Source organism: Coturnix japonica, chromosome 14 (assembly GCF_054131305.1).
Source record: "Coturnix japonica strain WE chromosome 14, WE-NBRP24, whole genome shotgun sequence".
In the NCBI taxonomy this organism is placed as follows: Eukaryota; Metazoa; Chordata; class Aves; order Galliformes; family Phasianidae; genus Coturnix; species Coturnix japonica.
Window position 1 is genome coordinate 2,580,884 of NC_140676.1, and position 27,026 is coordinate 2,607,909.

General features: G+C 49.0%; 1 protein-coding gene across 3 annotated transcripts in view; it reads left to right on the forward strand.

Annotated features, from left to right (window-relative positions):
- CHSY1 (chondroitin sulfate synthase 1) overlaps nt 1-25,407 on the forward strand; it is a 58,181-nt gene extending 32,774 nt beyond the window's left edge. For all 3 annotated transcript variants that reach the window (XM_015873405.3, XM_085515249.1, XM_085515248.1), the window contains one exon: nt 21,892-25,407. In XM_015873405.3, the coding sequence (XP_015728891.1) occupies nt 21,892-23,484 (1,593 nt within the window). In that variant the 3' untranslated portion in view covers nt 23,485-25,407. The remainder of the gene's footprint in view (nt 1-21,891) is intronic.
- Nucleotides 25,408-27,026: the final 1,619 nt, after the last annotated feature.

A 27,026-nucleotide genomic window follows, 5' to 3' on the forward strand; every position in this document is an offset into this window, starting at 1 on the left:
GTGGTGAGGCTGGAGAAGCTGATGTATGGGGAGAACTGGACAGAGCTGTAAGGCTCAGCTTACAGAAAGGAGGCTCTACATGTAGAGATAATGAGCTGATGTAGGGCAGTGAGGAGGACACTGCCAGCCTCCCTTAAGCGATGAGAATAAGCAGCATAAATTTGTGTATAGAATCATCTAGGTTGGAAAAGGCCTTGAAGAGTTAAACATCAAGCATCCTTACTGCAAGAGTGGTTGAACCCTGGATGTGGTCCCATGACCAGTGCAAGTTCCCTTCTCTGAGCAGGGTCTGTGCAACTTCCTCCCAGCTGTGAGCTTTGTTACAGTTAATGAGGTTTTCTAAACGACCTTTGATATTGGAGTTGACCATTTTGTAAACGGCTGGAAAAGGCCATCTCATGGCAGCCCTGTTGCAATCAGAGGTCTGTTGCATGTGTGAACGCAACTCCAGTCGAAATTGCTCGCATGTAACTTGGGTTCAAGCTGCACGCTCATAAAATACTTGGGATGTGGATCCGTTGGCTGCAGATTGGGCAACGCGTTTGCATTTGTGTTGTGTGTGGTAAACCTCTATCTGTGCAATGCGAGGGCAGGGAAGCATTTATTGCTAATGGCCCAGTAAATGTTTTCAACACGTTTGACGGGCTGCATCTTGACACATACTTGTTGCTGTGTGTATTGTGCTGTGCATAATAAACTAAAATAATATGGCTGCTGGCCATAAGTTTGCTGTCGTTAACTCAGGACGGCAGAGATTTTTAGAAGAGATTGAAACCTTTGGCTTCAGTCATCCCTGTGCGTGCCAGGAGAAATTGCACTTGTTGTTGGGGCTTGTGTTCTGGAAGTGGAGGCTGAAGCAGTAGAAGTCCCAGGTTTCTCATGCTGCGCCATCACACACGTGGCCTTTCTTCGTCAGGCTGGTTCAGAACTATTGTGTGTGTTCTGCACCGGAAAGCATCACATGAGTCCATTGGAACTGGTAATCTGCAAATGGACGCAATAGGTTTGTGGGGAGTGACCCAAATCCTTTCTCTGTTAATTTGAAATATTGCCTCAGTGGCGTTCACACGTTATTAGAGTGGTACCCAAGGAGTTGTTACTGCCATGTGGGTGAAATGACAGGCTGCAGTAAATGGGGCTGATTGTGAGAACTGCCTTCTTGTAAAGACATGTCAGGATAACAAGCAGCTTGATGGGTGACTTTCCTTTCTGGCCTCCTGCAGTGCTTTGAAAGCCTGGGTGGTCATTTGCAGCGTCAGCATCTTCCTTTAAAAAACAGAAAAAGGGGTTGGGGAGGGGAAAAAAAAGACTTTTTAAACAGCTGTCAGTCCAGGAGGCCATAAAGGGGAACAAAGCAAGATGTGGCAGGTCGGCGCCCGGCCACGGTGTGTGGGACAGCTCAGAGGTGCCGTGCAGAGGGCACGAGTGTGAGTTTGGGGTCAAAGCACGTCCTTTGGGGCATGCATCCAGCACCGCGTGTCCCAGGCAGCCCTGCCGTAGGAGATGCTTCTGCAGTGGGGTTGAAAGCATATGGCTAACGGTGGGGTTTTGCCTTCTGGGGCTTGAGCCTCCCACAGGGACCTGCGTTCAACTAGGTGGGGAAAGGCATATATTCCTCACCTCCGCTCCTTTCTACTTTCCTCTTCAGCACTGAGCTCCTGTGGGTTTGGGGAGCAGATTCACAAGGACAGCCCCATCTCGATGTCCCTTCAAAGAGGGTGTGGGTGGGAAGGTGACTTCTTGTGTCCCCCTCAGTGGGAGCAGCTGTTCTCAGAAGGGCTCCACTGCTTTTTTTTTTCCCCTCTCCTTTACTTTAGAAACTGCAAGGAAGAGCAGGGCAGGCTTTGCTTGCAAAATCTGATCGTTTAAGTGGTTTTTCCGGATGCCGTGTTTTATCTTCTGCTGATTAAATGCCTGTCTACAGGGGAGAGAAGCATGATGGATTAAAGTGCCCTGTTTTTCTCTGATTACGTAAGGGCTGATTTGTATATAATCTAAGAGTGAAAATGTTCCCAAATGAACTATTACGTATGTTTAAGACCTTTACAGTTTGTCTTAAGGAGGAAACAGCGCAGATTTGGGGCAGATGTGTGAACATGGTCACATTACTTCTGCATCTTCGGTGGCACCTTCAAGACAGGACTGTGCTGTGTTACCTGGACCTTTATGGAGGTATCTCTGTATTTATCTCTTTTTAAATGGGGGATGTGGATCGCAGAGGAGGAATGCTTCATTGCAGCATCGTTGGAACTGGATGATTTTAAAGGTCCCTTTCAACCCAAGCCATTCTGTGGTGACCTGGTGCTGTAGTGAGGACATGTATAAGTCCTAATTGCAGTCAGCACACATAAAGCTAGATGTTTGTTACCTGCCTGGAGATCCAGCAGGAAGGAAGCTCGTATCCCCCTCCGTTTGGTGCTTGTGGGTTGCACCTATTTCCTTCTGAGCTCCAAAGAGTCCTTGGGGAAGCTGGAAAGGGTTTAGCAGAAGCTCACCAAGACATCCTACAGAGAGAAGCCAAGGGAGCTGTGAGGAAGAAACCAAGGTCTCATCTGACAGCCACCTCAGCTGCAGGGAGGGCAGCTGTAGGGTTATGGGACAAACACCACGCTGTGCCCGCATGGAGCAGGAGTTTGTGCAGCGACCTTCAGCCCCTCCACAACCCCAATGGAGAGCTCCCCCAAACCCCAGGGCAGAGCACACAGCAGCTGTCCACCCCTGCTCTGAGGCAAACAAAAGCTGATCTGAGCCTGAATGTGGCTTTGTGCCGACGTCCCAGTGAGTAATGCTGTGAGGGTGGGGGGAGGCATCGGATGGGGAACATCTGGGCTGTCACCATGCGGCCAAGTCGCTGCCGCTCCGGCCATTGCACCCTTTGAACATGGCTGTGCTTACAGTGGGTTCAGTGGGATGTTTTATTAACGTGGGAATTGTGGTGAGTGCTCGTTAGGTGAAAAAAGAAAGGGATTTTAAAATCCTGATCTGAAGGTGTCAGGCAGGAATTGGTGTGTGAAGGGCTGATGTGAGGCACATTCTCTGGGCTCGCCTGCAGCAGGGACAGCTTTGGGATGCTGTTATCTGGGATGGATTTTTAGGCAGGAGGTGGCGAGGAAATGAAGCAGATCTTGTTTTCCCCTGTGACACACAGATACTCCAGGCAGCCGTGGCAAAAAGAAGCCTTGTGAGAGGTATTGAGTGAGAGCGTCTTTTCTACTGTGATGCAGAAACTCTTCAGTGTGTGTTCAGTGATTTTTAAGAAGCTTTTCTCAGCACTTCCACAGTGAGAATGAAGTCCTTGCTGAGGTGTGGGTTTGCCCTCTCAGAGCTCTGCGTGGGGCAGTGGTTCCATTCAGGGCTACTTAGGGGAGATGTGTGGCCTGGCTTCTTCCCTTGTCAGCACAGACCCACGGCCCCTTTTCTCCTGCTGTGCTATGGGCTGAGCTCTTCCCCCATAGGATATGCCGAGTTGTGGTTGATTTGTGTTTGAGTTTGCACTATTAAAAGACACTGAAGAGAATGTGGCTGTAGGAAGGCAAAAAGCTTGGGGGCTTAGCAGGCAGTCAGCATCTTCCTGCTGTCCATTTTGCTTACGATGACTTAATTGAAGTGTCTGCAACTGCTTGCGAGACCTTTCAGCCCAAGGAATGACACAGTAGAGCTCCGTTGGCAGTGCCGTTCTGCTTTGGCTTTCTTTTCGTCCGGCTGGCTTTAAAGCGTTCCATCCAGCGTCGTGGCTTTTGGAGATTCATTTTTAGCACGCCGTCTGTCTGGCTCACTTCACAGCGTACGGCCAAGATTGGCGGTAGCTTAGATATGACCACTGTCTTACTTCCTTCTGTCTGAAGGATGGCCGCCAGATTGGGAAGGAGCGCGCACCGCAGCGCTGACGCACGTCGAGGGAAATCCGGGAGCTGTCTGCTGGAACAGCTGCCTGCCCTTCTTCTGAAGGAGACGAGGGAAAAAAGCAGGGCAATGTTGAGCAACAGCGTGCGGCGCTTGAGCCACCGGCACACAGACCCATCGTCTCCAGCAGCTTCTCTGGCAGATGTTTGATAAGCGACTCAGAGCGGCGCAGGGGAATTGGGAGCTTTTTTGGAGATATCCTGGTTTGCTCAGAGCTGTGTGGGCGAATTCCTCCCAGTCGCTGTTATTCAGAGCTGAAGTTGTTCTGAAAGTGGAAAAAGATATATATACTCGGTGTGCTTTTAGTTGTGAGTGATGCGTTTTAATGGGCCTCATCCAGCTCGTGTTGATGAAGAGGATCACACCCAGTATGGAGAGTCCTGTTTCTTCCTGGTGCAAACTCCCTGCCTAGTTAATGCTGGAGGGATGCTCCCAGGCCTCAATGAGCTCTCCAGCTGTGCCTGGCTTGGAGCACTGAGGGTTTGTGAACCCCCACGTGCTGTCCCTGCATCCCCCCGCCGGCCCATTCAGCGACTCCTCCTGGTTCCCTTCCCCAGCCACATGCTCGGGTGGTTGTGATAACGCTACTCCTAAATGCAGGCACTGCACTTGTTCACAAAGGAAAGTCACTCCCTGCTCATTAACCTCTTATTTATGTCTTGTGCGTCATCGGCGCTTAATTATTGGTAATGATTATCGGGGAGGTTAAAGGGCTTCTCTGCAGGAGTTCGTGGAATCACGCTGAGAGCTGCACGTGCAGCTTCTCTCTGTACAGAAGGCAGATAGGAGCACTTGACTCGGTGGGCAGCAGGGAAATACACAGCTGGGAATGTCACTGGGCTCCTTGGTGCTACAGAGGCATGTAGATAAAACTGTCTGTCACTGTATGGAGCATAACCTGTGTATGCTTTCTAGCTCCTGTGCTTTGAAGGCTCCTAGGGCAGGACGTTGGCATCTCTGCCTTATGACAGCGTGTGTTTTTAGCCGTTGTGCTTCCAAAAGCAAACCAGGTGAGCAGTCTAGACAGAGGTGACGGAGGATTTCCCTCCGGACAGGAACCCAGCAGAAGGCAGAAACTGGAGCGAGTCCGATGGGAGAGAACAGGCCTTGGGCTTCTGCTTTTCTTTTTCTCTCTTTGTACTGTAGTTCGCTGGCAGTCCACCCAACCCAGTTGGCTGTATTAATTCTTCCTAAGTGAGAGCTTTACATGGGTGTAGCTCTCTCTTTTCTTTGGCAGCCAAACCGTTTTTATTTCCAAAGGCAGAGGGACAGAGCAGAGCAGTCTGTTTTATTTTGCTTTCGGTGCCATTCCTAAGTGTAGTGGAGCTTCAGCTAACCCAGAACTTGCGTTTTAAATGGAATAAAAGAAATGGGGATGGGGGGAAGGGACACAAATGGGACGTGGGGCAGGGGCAGTGCTGATGTCCCCCAGTGGCTCAGTGGGGTGATCCTCCTAAAGCACCAAGTGTTTGTGAAGGGCTTTGTAACTATATAAGCAGGGAGCTGCTGTGGGTTCCTGTGCTCAGTGTGGAAATCCTGTGTTGTTGTGGGTTTTATTGAGGAATACCTGGGGCTGTGTTAGTATTGGACCATTCCTTCCTTCCTGGTGTTGCAGGCATTGTGGTGGCTCTCACAGTGGCTCAGTTGGCCCTGTGGGGTTGTTTCTATATGGGATGTCTGTCCCGTGTGGTTGGTGTGGCCCCATGCTGAGCACTGAAATGCTTGAGGAGAGATAATAGCCCATAATCTGACAGCAGATCTAGCTATGTAGAGGACAGCTCATCCTCATGTTAACAGAAACTTCCTTTCTGACGGAAGTGGGGCTGATGGATGTCTTCTAATTATTCCCTCGTGTTGCAAGTGTTAGAGAGCCAGCTTGAAATCTCTGCCCAGAATTCACAGCCTTAATTTGTTTGACCTTTCTGCTGATGAAGACACAAGGCGGTATGAATCGCAATCATCTCCATTAATTTCTCCATTGTTCTGTGGATGCAAATGAGTGTGGTCCTCTGCTGATCCTGTTCAGAAGGATGGTGTGAGGAGGATGCTGAGCTGCTCCATCCATGGGGGATTTGGCGTCAGGACGGGCTGAGCAGAGGATCCCAGCTGTAGTTTTCCCCTTATATAATAATATAGGGGTTTCCCTTCCCTCTTTCTGTATCTTCAGTTAGAAGTAAGCATATCTTGAGGTACGGATTTCATAGATTCCACCTTTGGGCACACATCCCAACAAAGACAGATACGCATCAGCTAACAAATCGGATGACATTCCTCAGCCTATCAGCCCAAAGCCCCTTTGGCCATGTAGCCATGTAGCTTATCAGGGATGCTTTTAGCCCTGCTTGCTTTCAATGAAGAGGAGCTGTGGCTGCCAGGCGCTGCTGGTGCAGTGGGTGTGCTGCTACCAACCCTGTGCATCGCCAGCGGCCGCAGTGCTCATTTTTGGTAACTGGGAGGCAAATGAAATTGCTGGGTATGATTTGATGTCTTGCCTACAGCAAAAGGGATGAATTAGAGACGGGAATAGCAGCACAGCCTTTTTCTTTTTTTCCTTTTTGTGTGCAGGAAACCTCAAAGCATATAATAAGCCATTGCCATTTTGATGACCAAAGAAAAAGAAACTGAACGCGGAGATAAAAATAAGAAAACCTCAAGTATAATGGTTATGCCAGGCATAAAAATACGTCACAGAACAAAAGGCTGCGGAGGTTTTATGTCTTGCATTCAGCACGGTGGATTGCAGAGGAGTTGGCAGCAGTGGGTTTGCAGAGCCTGCACCTTGCTTGCAGCTCTCAGCTCCCCGGAGGAGCACCCTGCTGGGGATGGGAAGAGACAGAACTGGGGTAGCGCTGATTGCTCTGATTGGGGGTTGTTTCGTGGCAGTCCTGTAAGTGTGCTCTGCAGTCCTGGAAGCAGAGCAGAGCCAACAGAGAGCTGTGAAATCCCATGACTGTAGAGCTCCTTTGGGCTACTTTGCGCAGATGGGACTTTGTGAGCCCTCAGAAATACATTGAACTGATATTGGCACTTTAAGTAAAGCTTATCATCTCCTTGCTGTATGAGTATATCTGGGGCTGCAGCCGGCAATCCGCTTCCTTCCCTCATCCCTTCCTCCCAGTCCAAGCCTGCTGCTCCCCATTTCCCCAGGCTCAGCCCTTGCAAGTGGACCAGAATGGCAGAGATTTTCCCTGCCCCCAAACCAGGCTGCGTTTTACTGGCAGTTAGCTGAGTTTTGGTACATTGCACTGAGTCAGGTTCTTGCTGTGTGAGCCTTTTGCTTGTCTTCCTGCTTAGGGTGTGGGAACACAGTGGCTTTCTAGCATTACTGGGACAGGGTGGGGATCTGTACCCCAAGCCAACCTGCCCTATGCATTGCTCTTGCAAAATCTAACAGCTTTCTTTAGTCTGTGGCAGCAGCAGAGCTCAGAGGATGCAGCTGTGCTCTCAGCAGTGCCTTTCAGGGATGTCTGGACCAGCTGCTGTGCTCCACCCATGGTAATAGTTGGAGGGAAGCAAAATGCTGCTTAATCCCAAAGCGCTTCTCGTGCCCACAGCTTAGCTTGGAGTTCCGCTGCGGCTGAGGCTCTGATTGCTCCAAACCGGTGGTGTGACCAAAGCGACATAAAATGTGTGCCTGGGCCTGGCTGATGTCTGGAGGAATACTGTGTCCTTGCAGCTTCATCACCCATCCACGTTGCTGGGAAGGCTGCGGCTGCTTTCCCTGCTGCTTGGCATTGCTCGCCCTGCTGGCTTCACACACTCTCTGCCAATGGTTTTTCCACGAGGTGCAGCACCATCGGTGCCAGGGCTGGCAGTTGGTGCTGCTGCTCTGCAGGTTGCTGACACAGCCCCTGTGCTCCCTGCAGCCCCACAGACCCAATTTGGTTGATGCAGGGCATGAGGATGGGGAAGCAGGAGCAGGCTGTGCTTGGGCTTCAGGCTCCTTGGATGTTGTGTGTCACGTATCAGGTATCGCTGTGTTGACTGAAGAATTTTAGCCTGCTCTAATTTTGCTAAGCTCATTTCTGAGCTTCTCCAGGGGTGACTGATTAGAGGAGAGGTGCTTAAGTGGGCCTGAGAGAGGCATATCCTGCATTGCAGGGGAAGAGCTTATTTTACCATCTGTCCTGGGGTAGGAATTACCCCAACACCCCGCTGTGACAGCTGGCCAGGCACAGTGCTGCAGGAAAGGGCTCTGGTGTGAAATGTTCTGAAGCCTTTCTCAAGCCCCTTGGATCCCCTCCAGCCTTTGCTACCACAGATGCAACAATAGCAAGCCTCATCTTGGTGAACCGCTGCCACAGCCCCCAGATATCCAGTCATTACTAAGAGTTTGTCGTGAGCACATGCTGAGCAAGATCAAGACAATTGCAGCTAAATGGAGGATTTGCAGGTTCTGGTGCAGGCAGGGTGATTGCAGCTGAGCAGCAGGGATGCTCTGGGCACAGAGGCCATGCAGCAGCTCACAGGGACTTGATCTAAGGTAAATATATGTCTTTTTAAATCTTTTAAATCTCATTTTGAAGTCAGAGTAATTGGTCTGTAGCATCCTATATTGAGCACCAAGTGCATTTTAGAAGAACTGTTCCAAGGTTTGGCCACTTGGCATTGAGGTGTGCTGATCTCAATGCCTGCAAATCACTAATGAAACACCATTCCCCTATTGTCAGGTAGGCACCTACCCACGCCTAGCATTCAAATTGTGGTTTTGCCTTTGCAAATACCTTTTCTTCTTAAGCTACTGCTCACTCAGTTGAAGAAAGTGATGCAAATTACAGCAGCTTGCAGCCATCTTTTCTTTCTTGTTCCTGTGACCATCCCACCTTCTTGTTAGTCTTGCCCCATCCTAACCCATGCTTCATGGGACAGCACAGGCCATGACGGTCCTTCAGTGCACCTGGCAGCAGCGTGGCTCTGCCTCCTGAACACCCCGTGCCCAACAGATGTAGGTGTCAGCAGCTCCTATTTCAGCTTTCATTGTTGGAGTTCTTGTACCAACCAGTTTGCCGTCTGCAATCACCATCCCCTGGGTAGCGAAGGTGAATTCTGCCCTCCAGGCCTGCTCAGAGGTAGAAAAAATATCATGTTCCTAATGCGGAGCAGTGACACACACAGCAGCCTTGCTGTGCGTTGTGGTCCAAAGTGCATTTGTAATGAATCTTGCAGTCCTGTTCCAACTAGATGCTGGAACACTTCTCAGAGCAGGTAAAGGTTATCAGCAGGCTGTTCTCTCCAGCTTCAGCCACCCCAAGCAGAGGACCTGCAGAGCACCCAGCCAAAACACATGGGGCTCCATCTCTCCTGGGGTATAAGAGCCAGCAGTCAGATCTCCAGGGGCACGAGGGTCTCTGTGTTTAATCAGTCCCTGTTTAACCACTGCAGGAGGGGGAGGTCTGCGCTCTGACTTTGCTCAGTACCTTCCTTCTAGGATGAGGTTGCCAAGTCTTGGAATGTGCTAATTATCATGCTGTAATTCCATCTGCAGCCTTGATGAAGACGATGTCTTGAGGGGTGATCTGTTTTCGCCTTCATTTTGCTCAGCGTGGGCTGACATACAAACTGACGCAGTTTTGACAATCTTGACTTTTAGGTTTTTCTCTTGAAACGAGAAGAGAGGCGTTGCGAAAATCAAAGGAAGTACAGTAAGTCATGAATGCAGTCGGGGCAGAATTTGCACAGCTGCCAACATGAGGTTCGGATATTTTACTGGGTGATACAAAATGAATGTTTAATTCATAGCGTGTAACACTTTAAATAAATATCACTTGGCCACCATCTAATGAGGATACGTTTGACCAGTGACACCTCGTATTCTGGAGGCAGTCTCTCTGGCTGGCTGGCTGTTACAGCAGCCTGTACAGTTCTAGAAAACGAACATTCAGAATAGAATTCATCCAATCTTGTCTGAAACGAGTCTTTAGTTCTGCAGCGCTGTGCTTTATATCCTGGGTTTAATGGCTGCTTGAAGGCAGCCCTTAGGATTAAAACTAGCTTTACAGAGGAAGAACGTGTATGTGGGATGGTAGCAGTGCACAGCTGCTGCAGACATCAGGCTGAAGCCCTTGGTATTGCCCTTCCTTGGCCTTCCTCAAGGTGCACTTGCTCATCCCATGCTGCGTGCCCTGTTCCGCTCCATTCCCTGGCACCAGCACAGCTCTTCCTGCTGCTCCCTGGGTGCCAGGACTGAAACATGGGGTGAACCAGAATGTTTGCACTGTGAGCTGATCTCTTTGGAGATGTTAGGTGGTGCGGTAAATAGCTCTGCGGAGCGCTGCAATTACCTTTCACGTTTCGTCATGCTTCTGAAATTCTTGTCTCCTGAAATTGGGGCTGTATTTTTAGTCCAGGGCAATCAAAAACGTCTGGCCAAGAACCTGATATAGTACCTAGGAAAATGGAAATATTCCTTTAAACGTCTTCCAGAGCTGTGGCTTTCCTCTGAGTATTAAACTCCATTTGTTATGTCCTGATTACATACTTTGGTCTGGGTTCTCTGCAGCGTGGATTTATAGCTCTTTCTATGGACGGTTTGATCTCTTCCTTGTTTTTTCAGAAAACACGACTTAGACTTTTATTTCAGCATGATGTAAGTGTCATTATTTAGCGGGCGAGCGAACTCAGATTATACGCTCCTGTTTGCCACTGAGCCTTACGGATTATTATTACTATTATATTATTTTCTTCATGGTTTTGGATGAAAAGGTTCGTGCTACTAAAACCCTACGCCTGTGGCATCAGGAGAATGGTTTCTGCAGCTTCCATACAGGGAAGGAAGCCTCGTGTTGTGCATCAGGAACTGGGGTTTGGCTCCATGCAGCAGTGACATGAGCTGGTGCAGCTCCTACGAACAGTGAGTCCCTGTAGCACCCTGTCTGTTGCTTGGTAGCTCTCAGGCTGCAGACCATGCCTTGTCCCTGTACCCTGATCAGCCACCATCCCGTGTTGTCTCTTTGCCATGGGCTACCCCACTGCCTATGGGATGTTCTGCAGTGTCACGTAGAGCACAACCAGAGCAGCCCAGCTCAGTAAACAGTGCCCTTTGGAGACCATTCCCAGCCTCAGTACCAAGGAGGAGCTGTCTGCAGGGCGAAGATCAGAGGAGTGCTTTGGGATGGGGTGGGATTATTCTGTTTTTGATGTGTGCTTTTTGATGTTGTGGGGTTCTTTTATTTCCTCAGTGTGTTTTAGCTCATAGACAAAACAAAAAAGCCAACGTTGCTGGGTCAGGTGGATTCTTTGCCATTCCGAGTGGAGAGGAGAGGAGCCCACTGTAGCAGGTCAGTTGCAGAAGAGGAGCTCAAGGGGCACCTCATCACTCTCCACAATCCCTGAGAGGAAACTGTGCTGAGCTGGTGTTGGCCTCTGCTCCCAGTTAACAGCGACAAGGTGAGAGGTGATGGCCTCAAGTTGCACCAGTGCAGGGTCTGGTTGGATATTAGGAGGAATTTCTCCTTGGAAAGAGCAGTGCTACACCAGCACAGCTGCCCAGGGGATGGTGGGGACACTGTCCCTGTAGGTGATAAGATCTGTGGGGATGTGGCACTGAGGGATATGGGCACTGGGCATGGTGGGGCTGGGCCGGGTTGGACTTGGGGATCTCAGAGGGCTTCTCCAACTTCAGAGATTCTGTGATCCACTGAGGGACACAGGGGCTCTGCTGGAGGCTCACGGCCTGGAGCTTTGTGCTTCAAGGACAGGGCTTTGGGCAGCAGGAAGGCAGCAGGCACCAGGGCACTGTGCCACCTGGCTGGGCACGCCGGCCCACTTCCAGCTGTAAAACCTTTCTTGGAAAGCCAGCAAGTGTGAAATCCCAGGGCTGAAGAGTAAGAACTGCCTTGTGTTGGAAATCAGTGTAAAGCAGTGGACAACATCTTACATAAATCACGTGTTCTTGTTGTCTCCTCACCATCCCGTGTCAGGCTGAGAAGAATCCTTTCTGATTTAGTGGATTTAGTGGAGTTTGTATGTGATTTCTTTTGACGTGCTTCCAATTAGTCTTGGTGCTTTATTTCCTAGGCTTCATTAAGCTTGTGGTCTGACCATATTGTGGTAGCCACTCCCAGCACTTTACTGAATACTAGTTTTAATATCCGGATATAGATTTCTTCAATATCCTGTGATGCATTTTTCAGTGCTTTTCTGGATGCTGCTAACACTAAACAGCCTGTGATGCACCAGGCCCCCAAGCTACGTTTTAAGGTTAGCATAATGTGTTCCATCTTTCTTCTTTGCGCAACACGGACTGCTGTTACAGTTTGGGTTTGGGACACGACGTACCCGAAAGGGGGATCTTGCATAAGAAATGCTGGAAGATGATATGTGCACATGTGTCTGTCCTGGTCCATTGCTGTGCCCTCTCCCTCCCACTTTCTCCTTCTGTCTTTGCACATCTTTTGCTCTTCTTTTTTTTCCTGTTTGTGCAAAATATTCTAACAGTTGGAGAGCAAAGTGTCCCAGGCACCATCGCTGTGTCCTTCTGGCTTCTGGTTCTATGGAAACAAATGTGGTAGCAGAGGAGAAGAGAGATTCTGCCCTCAGGCTGCTTGCTGAAGAAGGTGTCACCGAGCAGATTTGGCCGGATTTATTACCAGCGTTCCTGTAGTACTTCTGAATTATACAGGCAGGTAGAAAGCAGCTATTTCACAAGTAAAAAGGTCAAGCTTCCCTCTGAGACACAGGAATGTTGCCTGCTGCTGTGTATTCTGGACCAGGTGTAGCTCTGCCTTCTCCAAGCATAAAAAAGAAATACTTTGGATGCATTACCTCAGCCTTAAAAAGAAAAACTAAAGCCGTGCCCTTGGGCGTTTGACAGGAGGCCAGCCTTGACAGCGCAGCTGAAGACAGGCAGACAAGTTCCCAACATCTGCTGCGGTTGGGTGGATTTTGTTTGGCACCTGCATCAAGGTGAGGCATGATAGGAACATGGCTGGTGCCTTCTTGCTGTCATTGCCATGTGAAAAACACCATGGTGAGGGGCAGAGTGGCTGGGAGTGAGGGGAGAAGGTCCTGGGGGATGTGTCCCAAGGGAAGACTGGACAGAGAGGTGCTGGATGCCCCTTGGAGACACCCAAGATCAGGCTGGATGGGCTCTGAGCACCTGATGGAGATGTGGTGTCCCTGCTTGTTGCAGAGAATGGCACCAGGTGGCCTTTAGAGGTCCCTTCCAACTTAAATGATTCTATGATACAATGAAAATCCTGATAGCACTGTGTTCAGCATCCCACACTGAGTTGTTGCAAAAGAGCGCATGCTCAAGCATCCTCTTCTCCCAGATCTCATCCTCCCATCTGTACGGACCAGAGCTTCTATTGTGGGACACAGAACCAGTGTGGATGCCCAGCGTGTGGCTGCAAGCAGGAGCTGTGCTCAACCCATGTGCACATCCATCAGCATGCTGGAGCCCGTGGTAGCTCCAGCTCCAACCGCACTGACCTCGGCAGCAACCTGCCATGCAGATGATAGGCTTCTATCTCAGAAGGGCACCGCAGCAGCTGCAGCAGAATGTAGTCCTGTGTGTCCCACTGAAAGCCCCATTGAAGGGCTCTGGCTCCCCGTGGACGTGCCGCCGTGGGACGGCAGAAGAACACTGTCCCCATCCATGCACCCTGCCCTCCCAGCCCATGGCCCGGCTATGTCTGAACCGCGGCGATTTACAGGGCCCCGAGGAAACGTGGCCCCTCTCAATGCAGCTTTAAGCTGTCAGGCTGTAAATTGTCCTGCTTCAGGAGCTGCTTCAAAGCGGCCCTGCTTTCCTGCAGCAAGGAGAAGGCTTTTTGGCAGCCCCGGCATAAGGCATTTGCTATTCATGAGTCAAATCCCTGAAATGTCCTTGATCAACAACTGAAAATGGGTCATAAGGAGACAAGGCATCGCTGTCTAGTGAACGGGGGTGCTCGCTCCGACAGCCTTCTCCATCTGTTGGCAAGCGCTGCTTCTGCTTTCTCAGCAATGTCCTTTTTCCTCCCTCCCTGCCTTTCCTCAGGGCACTGGGACCTGGCCCTGTGGTCAGACTGCTCTGATCTCCATGTCTCCCTGCTCCTCCCACTGCCCATCTCCTGCACTGGGGAAAAGTGGCAATAGGGTAAGGGGGTGTCACGCATGGAGATGTGGTAGGTCCACAAAGCGGAGTGGTTTCCACATCCAAAGGGGCTGCAGCCTCCAAGGGGAGGGAAGAGGAAGTGAGCACCAGCCAGGTGCAGAGGGACGAGGGACAAGGGACAGCTTTGGGGTGGGCCAAACTGCTCAGGCATAGCCAGCAGAATGAGAAGTCCTGTGGGTCTGCTCTACAGTAGCAAAGGAAGCCCCAGGATGGGACTGGGAAGCCCCACGTGTGTGTGGGGTGATGGTTGAAAGTGTTTGGTGTGTTGTAGGAGTAGGAAATCCTTCACAAAGCTTGGGGAAAATTGGAAGCAGTGAGGGCTTTTTTTTTTCCTTTCTAGTTGATGAAGCGTAACTGTGTTTGTCACTGTCCACACCTGTGTTATTTGAGGTCATTACAGAAGCAGCAGCTGAATATTCCCCATGCCAGACAGCATCCAGCAGTAGGGTTGAGCAGCCCAGAGGTGAGCCCACATCTCACGCAGCGGGTGTGTAATACCAGGGGTGTGCAATGCCAGGGGTGTGTAATGCCTGAGGCACTCAGCCCAGCGCTGCAGTGCTGTGCTGTTTGTTACTTCTCCAAACTGTGCCAGACAGCGAGCTTCCAGAAAAACCTCAGACCATATACAGTTAGCCAGCAACACTATGTGAAGTCTTTAACCATATTTGAACTAACGGGCTCCCTTGGATACCACGAGGGGGGAAATGCCAGTCTGCCTGACAGCTCGTTTTAATAATGAGAAAGTTGTTCCACTGACAGGAGGACAATGAAGGCTGGGGCTGCACAGAAGGTTGTTGCCTTCCTTATAGCTTAGAGCATATATGAAACAGCAGAGAAATGGGCTGGTTTCAAAGTGGTGTATGTGGAACTTCCCCTCTATATGGAGGTGGGACCCACCTCATGAGTCCCATCCAAAGGGGCCCTTTTGGTATATAGATGCCTTCTCCTAAGTCATGGCTCATTTTAAATACATTGTCCCTCATGCAAGTAACAAGAACAGTGACCATTGTAGTTAATGAGATTCCTGCAGAATGTATGAAGCTTTTGAGATTCAGGGCAAGAAAGTCAGATCTGTGAGAGCTTATCATCCCCCTGGATGGGCAAGGCTCTTCTGCTGGTCCCCTGGATGACCGTATCTTGTACAACCAAACCATCATATGTTGCTTGTATTTTAGGTAGCAGATCCTTGCTCCAGTTTTCTCAGTGCCACGTCTAATTTAAGCAGTGTACACCAGCTTTCCAGTGATGGGACAATGGACAGGGTTTGCTTTTTTTCAGCACAGAAGAGTGGGCAGGCTTGAAGTCCTGTGTGGTCATGACACAAGCACAAAACCTCTGCATTTTGCAATCGTTGTGGAAATGATGTCTGCAGCACAGCATTACCGCGCTCTGCTCTTTGCCATCACTCCCTCTGAAGCTGCGTAATTCCCAGGCCTGGGCTCAGCTGTAGCATCCTCACGGCTTGACTGAAACATGTGGCTTCTCCACATGAAACAAGACTTTGTGGCTTTATTTCCCTCCCCTCCTCTGAGCAATTATTAAACAATTCTTTTGGCAGGGCAGCATGCGCACGGCTCAAATGCACGCTTCAGAACAATGCTGCGTGGCTGCAGCCAGCCCTGGAGATCCTCATCCCACGCTGCTCCCCCTGCATAAGCTGGTGGGTGAGGGCTGTGCCTTGTTGATGGTCTCCAAACCGGCTCCAGAAGCAGCGATTCTGCTGAAAAACAGGACCGAGGGTGAAGAACCCATTGGAGGATGTTGAAAAAGGACCTTGGAAATCACCGGCATGCATCACAGATGCTAAAACTGCATGGGATGGTGAGGCTTGCCCTTCCTTTCTGCTATCAGGAAAAAGCTGTGATGTTCTTCCCAACCCTCTTTTCTTGAGGAAAGATGGTGGAGTGTGCTCCCAGTGTGGAAGGGATAAGGCTTGGAAAGTATCTCCCAAACACTGGCCCTCCTGCAGAGGCTCTCTCAGCTGCACCCACAGGGACCACTGCTGTGGCAGCTATAGGAGGGCTTGCTAGCTAATAAACCCCCAAGTTGAGTTTCCGTGGGGTGCTGGCAGAGCAGTGGCATTGCCATTGCAGGCAGATTTCTAAAGGTGGTGATGGAAGATGCTCCAGCACGTTGGGAACGCTGCTGGCACGGCAGCTCGGTGCTTGGCTCTGTCCTGGTGCTTCTGCTCAGCGTTCCCAGCTCCCCTCTCGCCCCTTTCCAGAAGATCTATTCCTGCCACGAGTCTTCACAAGGGATCAGAAACAGAGAGCATGGACTGCTGCCATAAGGAAAGGCAGACGGATCCCTCATCTAAAGCAGCGCTGCCTGGGCTGGGAGTGCCAAACGTCTTGAAAATGAATCCTGGTATTTAAAACCCACCCCCACCTCACTTGTACACACAGGGAAGAGCTGTGGCTGTAGCTATCGTGAGGCCAAATCTTCACCTAATTAAATTCACTGTAATCCTGTGAAGGCTCAGGGAGGCTTAGGCCTTTGCACTGCTTCAAGTCTGTCCTTCATCCTGGCCCTGCTGCTCTAGCATTGTCCCTTGTTACCTGGGCACTGTGTACCCCCAGGGCTGTGGTGCCTGCGTTACACTGGGAAGCTGTGCTGGTTGTGCTGGGTGATACCTGGATGTGTTGGCCGCAGCCCAGGCCCTTCCAAGCAGAGGGTTTGTGTCCTTCCCTGTAACAGCAGCTCATGGTGGCCTTGCCAAGTGTTTGGGGAGCAAAAGTGCTCCTCATCCAGCATGGTTCTTACAAAATCACTGCGTGTGGAAAGTGGCTTCCAAACAGGAATCTCTGAATGCCGCGAACAGAAGTATTTCTAAATGATTACATTACCGCCTCTTGAAAACATATGGCGGAAAATCACGCGGCGGTCCAGAAGAGGTCTTTTCTTCTCTAGTCCCTTCTTTTCATTTCCAGCATCCAAGAACCGTTTGCCGGGGTGTCAGAAGCTTTCTGCTCATCATCTCCAAGCAGCTGCCCTCCAACATTGTGCGTGAGGAAGAGCAGCTCCAGGCTTCCACGGCTGCGCCTGCTCCTTTCGTGGGCCTGTTGAAAGTCCTAATGAAAACCAAGTTTTACTTGTCCTCTTGCCTGTAGCGTCGAGTCTGCAAGTGAGGAGTTGACAACAAGGAGAAGAAATCCCGCGACATAGTGTGTCTGGTGGGAAAGTCATTTGGCATCATCCCCAGCCTGGCCTCGAAACGGATGGGTTCCGGCTCCCCTCTGGGTGCGGTGGGAGGCAGTCCCTATCGGCAGGGCAGGGCGAGCTGAATCACCCCCTGGGTTGGAGCCATGTGCAGAATGGCTGCTTTCACCAGGCCTCGCAATGTGTAAATGATGCTGGAAACAAATCCCGAGTGCACTTGGTCAAGCAATAGCCGCGATAATTAGTTATTAGCACCTAGGATGTTCTGCTTCTTTGACAGCCGTGGGATGGAACATTTGTTCGTGTTTAGTGGTGTTTTGTTTGGTTTTGTTGCTGTTAAATCGGAGCCTTTTGGAAGCACGGCCCACAGTTGCAGCTGGGTCTCCTCAGGTTTGTGCTGTTAAATCTCGGTATCCCAAAACGGCACATTAATTTCTACTTGATTTCTCCTAAGTTAGTAAAGGCTCTCAGGTCAGATTCTATTTTGTGCTTTAAAGTATTTATTGTATTTATTGCAGGGCCAGGGGTGGGGAGGTTCTGCTCTGCAGCATGGCAGGAGGATCTCAATCATTTCCCAAGCATGTGGGCTGCTCCCACCTTTGGGTTTGGGGTAACAAAGACCATCATGCTGAAGATCAGAGGTGAGATACATGGTGCCATTTTTGAAGACAGATTAATTTGTGCAGGTTTTCTCCTTCCTGTGGCCAAGTTAGGACTACTCGGGCATTGGAACTAGATGATCTTTAAGATCCTTTTGAACCCAAGCCACTCTGTGACCCTATGCTCTAAAGGCCCCTTGGACTTGAGACACTCTACTTTAATAGGTAACTTTTAAGCTTTTCTTTTAACTTAATGGAAAAGCACGGGGAGAAGGTTAGCTGTTTAATTAAACAGAGACTTGGTATTGCTAGCAGAAGATTAAACTCCAGCAGCAACTTTTGCAGTTTGCAGATGCCTTGGGAGTTCAGTGACCTCGAGGTTGCAGAATCCTGCCTGAGATCCTTGGCATGCATTCTGCAGTGCTTTGAGAGGAGGTGATGGGTAGGTGCATGAGGCTCATGGGTGAGGCAGCACATTCACTCCATGTCATGGAAGGAGAAGCAATTGCACTGTCAAATTGAACTCCCTGCTATCTCCTCCCTGGTGAGGTTCTCCTCACTGAGTAAAGTTTTAGCCAGTTTTCTCTTCTTTGAAATCAGTTTGGCTTTGTATTTAAAGCCCATCTCAGGCATTTCGAGGCCTGCCATACAACATGTCTTGTCCATGATTTTCATGAGACTTGTGGGGCTGTGTTTTCCAGGCTGTGCCAGTACAATCTGGAGCTGTGAGAGAAAGCCCTCGGGGGCTGATCCGTGGCTGCGGGCCAGATTCTGCATAAACTGCTCTTATTTTTTAAGTCCATTTTCTCCAGTACACTTTTTTTTGGCCTGCAAAAGACTTCTTCATTTAAAATGAAGAACATAACACTCTCTCTTTCAGTTGGTCTTTTGGAGGTGATCCAGGAGTGCCCACAACAGCTGTACCACAGTTTAAACATTCAGTCTCTAATGGTTTGGGGAACATTAGGGTTTTTAAGGCTTCAACAGGTCTAGAGTAAATAGTGGTCAATAAAGAGTAGCTCTTCTTTGTATCCCTGCACTCTCAGTGCTCTGCGCTAGAATAAAGCATGCTTAGAATATAATCATTGCAAAATTAATATCCGTGAAAGGTTCTTTTTTTTTTAATTTAAAGACTCATAGAGAAACCTGTTTCCCCGAAGGCAGAGTTTGCAGGAGTTCAGCTAGCACGAGGCTCGTCATGGCCATGTGGAAGCTGGCACGTAATGCTGGAATGAGATGAGTACGTGTGGGCTTGCGTCGCTGCATGGGTGTGCTTGGTAGGAGGAACAAACACATCACAGGTACTCCTTTCTCTGCCTCTTCTCCTGCCCACCAGTCTCAACACAAGAGATACTTAAGGTAATAGGTGGTGTCTGGGATCCAAATGAGGTAGAAGCACGTGGTTGGATGCTGCCCTTGGTTGTGATGGAGCCCAGGGACTGCAGCAAGGAGCAGAGCTGAAATAATTTGAACAGATTGATTCATGGCTGGTGGAGCCAGCAACCTGTGCAGGGGGAGCTGCCTATTTCTTACAGGAATTCACCTGTGCTTTTGAAGACATGGGTGAGAAAACAGGACCTATCTGGGGCTGCTTTGGGCAAAGGAAAAGCCCTGGGCAGGCTGTGCTTGGGAGCGTCAGGTCAGCATCCTGCAGAGGGATGGATTGCCTTGTTGGCTTCTGGCCACTTGGACCTGGCTTGTAGGAAAGCAGTTTGTGAGCTGTGTCCCCTGTAGAGGATGGGTTAACCCACTGGTGCCCTGGATCCCCCTGGCATGATGCTCACGGATGGAGATGTGGCCACATCCCATGTGCTGAGAGCCAGGGGGCAAATGGGACGCTGGAGGGGAGGCTTCCTGGGGAGAGCACCGAGTGCTGGCCCTGCCCAAACAGGGCTGCATGCATGTCAGGCTGCTTCCATGCCTCTTGTTGGCTGGCTATCGTCTCTTTGGCTGGAACAAGGTGGCCATTGGCAGATGTTTCTGCTCTGAATTGCTCTGGGTTGAAGCACTGGTGAAATCATGCAGGGATCTCTTTTATCTTTGTTCAGGCTTCCAAGTGAGCCAGACTTTGGAAGAGGCAGGAGGTTTTATCGAGCATCCAGAAGTGAACCTGGGAGGTGATTCCTTCATGTTAAGCCTTCTCTTTAAGTACTCTTGTTAATTTTCTTTAGGAAGGTTTGCTGGGGATCCCTATCTGTTCTTCCAAGGGGAAGTTTTGTAACGTTTTTCCTTCCCATCAGTATCTCATTAAAACTTTGTTGTGTAACCTAAAAGCCGTTCTGCTTTCATGGTTTCCTCTTGCAGCTAATTCTGAATGCCCTAGATGGCAGTTCGTCAAGAAACACATCCAGGCTGCATGGTCTTGATTTTGTTACTGTATAAATTGAAAACAACATTTGAAATTAAATCCTATTGTTAACTTCCCTTTAAATAATAGCTGCCTAATTACATGTTTTAAGGATATTTATCTAATGCCACAATACTCTTCAGAAAGCCTGCACCTATGGATTGTATTGTAGTTTAAAATGTGAGTGCAGTCTCTGGCTGTATTTAATACTTGTGCTACATATATTGTGGATCAGTGGAGTAAAACACACGTGTTCTTGGCTTCTTATGGGACTGACCCTATGTGGATGTGATGGGAGGTCTGGAGCCCTTACCAGCAGGCAGCAGCTGGGTGTTACTGGTAGAGGAAGCAGTGCAGGCAGCAGTGTGGCCATCCAGCAGATTGCTCCTTGCTGCCCGCACTGAGATGCTGAGCTTCAGGTCAAAGTATGCACACATCTGGTTTGTTTTGCTAGCGACAATTGGAGCCAGGTGTGAGCTGATCCCCAAGATTCACTGTCTGTCCACAGTAATGGGAAAAATGCAGCTGAAGGCCTAATAAAACAGGGCTTCTGGGTCAGGGCAGCTGGTGGAGGCATCACTTGTCCTGTTTGTGAAAGGCACCTTTCTGGGCACGTGATCTTCCTTTGAGTGCTCTGCTTAACAGTCATCAGATTTGAGTCTTTTTCTCCTGATTTGGTGTTGGCTTTAGCTCTTTGCTATTGTTCCAGCCTTTTTTTATGTACTTTATTGAGTGCATCACCTATGGCAAATCCTGCTGTCAATAATGCGGTTAGGTCGCTATTAAACAAAGCCAGTGTGCCTGCTCTTCTTGCAGCTCAGTGGCATTTTTGGTGCAGACCCAACCCACTATCATCTAGAACATCCCTTGTCTGGGCTGGTGCACGGCTTTGACCCCAGGGGTTAGAATTTGCTCTGTCTCTTCATTTTCCTTTGAGCTCATTTCCCACACTGTCATGCTGGCTCGCGTCTGCCTTCCATTGTATCAGCTGCTGCCTGAGCTGCCCAGAAGCATAAAGCTGTTTGCCTGCTTGGCTCACGTGGTGGCTTCCTGCGAGACTTCTGAATCCAATCTGAGCTCACTATCTGGTTGTTTTGAAACAGCAGTTTCCATTTGAAGGATCCTTTTATTCTATCATACGCGCTCATCCCATGCTGGCAGCAATCTCAGGCACTTACTGTTTTCCACTGACATTCTAAAATGACAGGGGAGCCGTTGCTTTTTCATAATTTCTGTATGGCAGTGCAGTGATTCAATATCATACTTAGTATCTGGACCAGAGCCTCCAGCACGCTCCATTTTCATGCCTCAAATCCGTAGTGTAGCGTGCGGCTTTCATACCTGAACAGCACTTGGGTGTAATGGAAAAACTGCCATCATACTTACTATATATGGTGTTCTTCTTATTGTTTTTATTATTATTAAAGCCCATGGGGAGTGGGAGCATAGCAAAGAGTTCTGTACTGGGTGCCTTTTTTTCCTGGTGATGCTGTGCTGTTGGGAAAAAATGAGCTTAGGATCCCTGTACTGCTCAGCTGTTTTGCCTGCTGTCTGTAGGGTGGGCAGTAGTAATCCCCAATCCACAGTAGATGTTTCTTACATTGTTTTACAACAAATAATCCTCTTAATTTCTCTGACTAGCAGCTGGCATTGCTACAACCTGCGCCTAATGCCACGAGCAGCTTACTCAGTCTCCTGGCCCTGTGAGCCGGGGGCATTCATCCCCATGGGGCTGATGTTCAGTACAGCACTGCAGACGCTAACCTGTCCTTCCTCTCTTCCAGATGCAGCAGCTGTTTTATGAAAACTATGAGCAGAACAAAAAAGGCTACATCAGAGACCTGAGGAACAGCAAAATACACAGAGCTATAACGTTGCACCCGAACAAGAACCCCCCCTATCAGTACAGACTGCATAGCTACATGCTGAGCCGCAAGATAGCAGAGCTGCGTCACCGGACCGTGCAGCTGCATCGAGAAATTGTCCTGATGAGCAAATACAGCAATACAGAAGTCCACAAAGAGGACCTGCAGCTGGGCATGCCCCCCTCCTTTATGCGGTTCCAGCCCCGACACCGGGAGGAGATCCTGGAGTGGGAATTCCTTACAGGCAAGTACCTGTACTCTGGTGCTGATGGGCAGCCCCCTCGCAGGGGGATGGACTCGTCCCAGCGGGAAGCGCTGGATGACATTGTGATGCAGGTCATGGAGATGATCAACGCGAACGCTAAGACCAGGGGGAGGATCATCGATTTCAAGGAGATACAGTATGGCTATCGCAGGGTAAACCCGATGTATGGAGCAGAGTATGTGCTTGACTTGTTGCTGCTATACAAAAAACACAAGGGCAAGAAGATGACCGTCCCCGTCAGGAGGCACGCGTACTTGCAGCAGACCTTCAGCAAGATCCAGTTTATGGAGCATGAAGAGATGGATGCCAAAGAGCTGGCCAGCAAAATCAACCAGGATTCTGGGTCCTTGTCTTTCCTCTCCAACTCGCTGAAGATGTTTGTTCCCTTCCAGCTCAGCAGATCCAGAGCAGAGAGGAAAGAACTCAAAGACCAGAAGATCAACATCCTGATTCCTCTCTCTGGACGTTTTGATATGTTTGCAAGGTTCATGGGGAATTTTGAGAAGACGTGCCTCATTCCCAACCAGAATGTCAAGCTGGTAGTCCTGCTCTTCAATTCCAACTCCAACCCTGACAAAGCAAAGCAAATTGACCTGATGAGAGAGTACCGCTCCAAATACCCCAAGGCTGACATGCAGGTTTTACCGGTGTCCGGGGAGTTCTCGAGGGCACTGGCTCTGGAAGTCGGATCCTCTCAGTTCCAGAATGAGTCTTTACTTTTCTTCTGCGATGTTGACTTAGTGTTTACCACAGAGTTCCTCCAGAGGTGTCGAGCCAATACGGTTTTGGGTCAACAAGTATACTTCCCCATCATTTTTAGCCAGTACGATCCAAAGATTGTGTATAGTGGAAAGGTTCCTAGTGACAATCATTTTGCCTTCACCCAGAAAACAGGTTTCTGGCGGAACTATGGCTTTGGTATTACCTGCATTTACAAAGGTGACCTTCTTCGAGCGGGGGGCTTTGATGTCTCCATCCAAGGCTGGGGCCTTGAAGACGTCGACCTTTTCAACAAAGTCATTCAAGCCGGCTTAAAAACTTTCCGAAGCCAAGAAATTGGAGTAGTCCACGTGCATCACCCTGTTTTTTGTGACCCTAATCTTGATCCAAAACAATACAAAATGTGCTTGGGGTCCAAAGCTTCCACTTATGGGTCCACGCAGCAGCTAGCTGAAATATGGTTTGAAAAAAACGACCCCAGTTTTGGGAAAAGCAGCAATACTAATGGCTCAGTGAGGACAGCCTAATGTCCAGCTATGCTGGAAAAAGACTTTTTTTTTAATTATCTAATTTATTTTTGGGAAAATGTTTTTTGATAATTCACTTTTAAGAGACCACACAGGATATATTTTAGCAATCATCGTTGTTTTCTTACAAAGCGCTCACTTGGAGAAGGACGAAGCTGTTGGTTTTTCTCTTGTTTTTTTGTTTTTGTTTTTTTTCTTCTTTGTTTCTTTTTGAACGAAACTGTGATCAATATTTGCCTTCAGACCAACCAACCAACCCAACCGTTCTGGAGTTACCTGAGTGAGCTGCAGGCGCCTGACTTGAATTAGAATTTCCTTAGGAACAAAAGATTGTTTCCTACCTTTCCCGTTGCTGGATTCTGTCGGTTGGGAGCTGAGCGCTTGAGGGACGAAGCGCTGCGTCTGAGTGTTCTGTTGTGACCAGCACAGTGCAAAGATCCCGCGTTCTGTTGAGGATAGCCCTGCTTTTTGAAATCAAACCATGTCAGAAGAAACGGAGGGGTGCGGTGGTGGGACGGGCATTTGTTGCAGGTGGTTTCCCAAAGGGCCCATGGTTTGGGTTACCCGTGCACTTCCCTTTGTCACGGGCGGGCAGCGTGCACCCCACTGAACCCAGGTGGAAATCTTTCTCTTTTATATTGGGTCCGTATCCAGATCTCATGCGTTAGGAATCCGTGGTGGATTCTGTGTATTACCCTCAACCGCTGTCCTGCATGGAGCTGAGACCAAGAGAGAGGTGGAAGGGAACAGAGGGAACAAGAATCATTGAGAGAAGCAGCACAGCAGCAGGAACAAGGAGAGCTCCCTCGTGAGAACTTTGCAAGCACTTCTCTACAAAGTGCTGCACCCGGTCGCGTTATTTTGTTCGATCAGTTACCTGATGTTAATGGGAACAATTATTACATTCGATTACTAGTTGGTTTTTTTTATTTTCTCGTTGTTTTTTTTTTTTTTTTCCTTCCTGTATCCGATAGACCTTTAATTTATTTAATATCCATCGTTTTAGGTTCTTGACCTTTCCTTGAATATCTGTTAGTCATTTTAATATTTTATATATATATATATGTGTGTGTAAATATATATATATATATATATATTAGGAATGTATTGCATCTTCTCACTGATGAGGTAGTGTACATCGTATTGCAGCAAATTATCTCCAAAGATTACTTTCTAAGATGTTTTGGTTTGTTTTTTTTTAATGGATTTTCCCCCCTCACACACAAAATTTCTTTAACATTTTTGGAATGACGTGAGAAAGGTGAGGAGTCTTTGTGGTATTGGGAGAGGAACTGCGGATGGGGAGGCTGAGTACGAGGAAAGGACGACCCCTACAAAGGAACACCTAGCAAGGTTAGAGCAAACATACAAAATAAAGTGCCTTAAAGCCAGAAAGGGAACCCTTTACACTGAGACATATGCAGTGAATGGCCGTTGTCATTGAAGCAGGTGATGTATTGGGACCCACCTACCTGTAAATAACTTGCTCAGCAGAAACAAAAAATAAAAACCAGCGAACAATATATTTTTCTATCATCTCCTCCAGCACCATTTTGTCTCATTGTTCTCAGTCCCACTTTGCCTACTCTTTGGGAAGTGGAGAATAGCGAAAGAAAGGAGAGAAACCAGTGCTAAGGTTGTTGCCACGTTGGAGGGGATCTTATGGAGCAATTGCTATTCTGGTAGAGAAAAAAGATAACCGTTGTTTACACATGTATGGAATATGAACTGCAGATAGTGTAGATTCAGTGTCTTTTAGATGTTCATCGTTTTTTGGTGACAGTCCCAAGGATGTAGGTACTTGGATGGATTCAGTGCATGGAGTTTTTTGTTTTGTTTCATTTTGGTTTTTTTTGTTTTTGTTTTTGTTTTAAAGACTTGCTTCTAAGATGCAATAAAGGTTTTTTTGTTTTTTATTTGCAATCGGAGCTCCTGCTGTTGTCTGCCTCAGTCCGTCCCCATTCACCAGCATGGGCACAGCGGGGGGGATGCTGAAGGGGGCCTGCTATGGGGTGAGCCTAGGACCTAGATTTGGGGCAGGTGCGGGGCCACCACTGCCATATCTGATGCCTTCCCTGGTTCTTCCATTCTCCACTGGTTCTTCTGCTCCCAGAGCTTGCGTAGGCATTCATGTTGGAAAAGACCACTAAGATCACCTCATCCAACCATGAATAAATGTCTGCAGGCATGCCTGTACATGTAAAACGCACACTGTGTATATTAAAGCTTATGATTATGTCAGATTTCACTCAGCCTGTAAAAGCAGGATGCGTGTAAGTGGAAAAAGCCCTGTAACAAAAAGCCCCCATCCAGTGCTGGGGTTTTGTTCAGCTTTGGTTTCCAAATGGGCCCAAGGAGCACTAAAAGTGAGGTTTACACCCAGGCTGCAGTCAGCTCTCGAGGCCCCACGTCTTAACTGACCGCGTGGTTCATGGACCCACAGCTTCAAAGTAATTGTTTAACAGTTAAATTTTCAATTACAGCCATCTACGATAAATTCTAACCTTATAAAAACCATTTTATACTTAAAAAATACAAGTCATTTAGCTGCCTAAGGGAGGCTGAGCAGGTGGAAGTCATTGGCGCTCAGGTGCTAACCCAGCCTTCCATGGAAACCAATGCTGGAATGCTTTGCTGCTAAATTACTGCACGTGTTTGGTGCAGGGGGAGGTTTACTAACACCTGAGCCATGACTTAGTGCAGAAGTCCACGAGATCCATTTGGAAACATCCCACAGCACTTTGCTATGGGCAGATGGGCCCAGGGCCCAGTGAGCCCCTGCCGTGAGGCATGGCTATGAGCTGGGTGAAAAAATGAAATGGAATTAGCTTCAAAAAAAAGAAGGGGCTGCTTAGCAGGCTGGCTGCATTTGCCTTCACACTTTAATTCAATAAAACCTTCGGCTTTAATTGCCCTGAATCAGCTCCAGAGTTTCCAGCAAGCAGGGGTCCCAGTGCAGGGAGTTTGGCCAGTCCCTGCTCTGCTTCTCTGTCTCCTTGGAGAACAAAGAAAGACAGAAGGAAAAATCAAAGCCACACCTCTGTGCTTTGTTGACATTTCAAGAAGGCTCCTACAAAGGGCACAGTTTAAGCCATCTGAGCGATGCCGAGATAACACAAACACCCAAAGCAAACAGGAGATAATGGCTGATAGCTGCAATGGCCTTGGCTCTGCAGGTGGCATTTTGGGTGTCTCAGCAGCACAAGGTGGGCCCCAGGCAGCTCTGCAGAGCTGGACAGGAGGGCAGCAGCCACCGGGTCCCTTCCCCAGCCCTATCCCTCATCCCCTTCCTCACCTCCACCCTATTTGCATTCCCTTTTCCATCCCCTCCCTCCTCCCATTTCCATCTCCTTCCTCATCTTCATCCTGATCCACTTCTCCATCCCTTGTGCTTATCCCCATCACCAGTCCATCACCACTTCCAGCCTGCTACCATCCCTGTCCCATCCCCATTCCCTTCCTCATCCCCTCCCTGTTCCTATCCCATCCCCTTCCCCAACCCAGAACAGACAGAACCCTTTGCTCCACGGACACGGGTGACA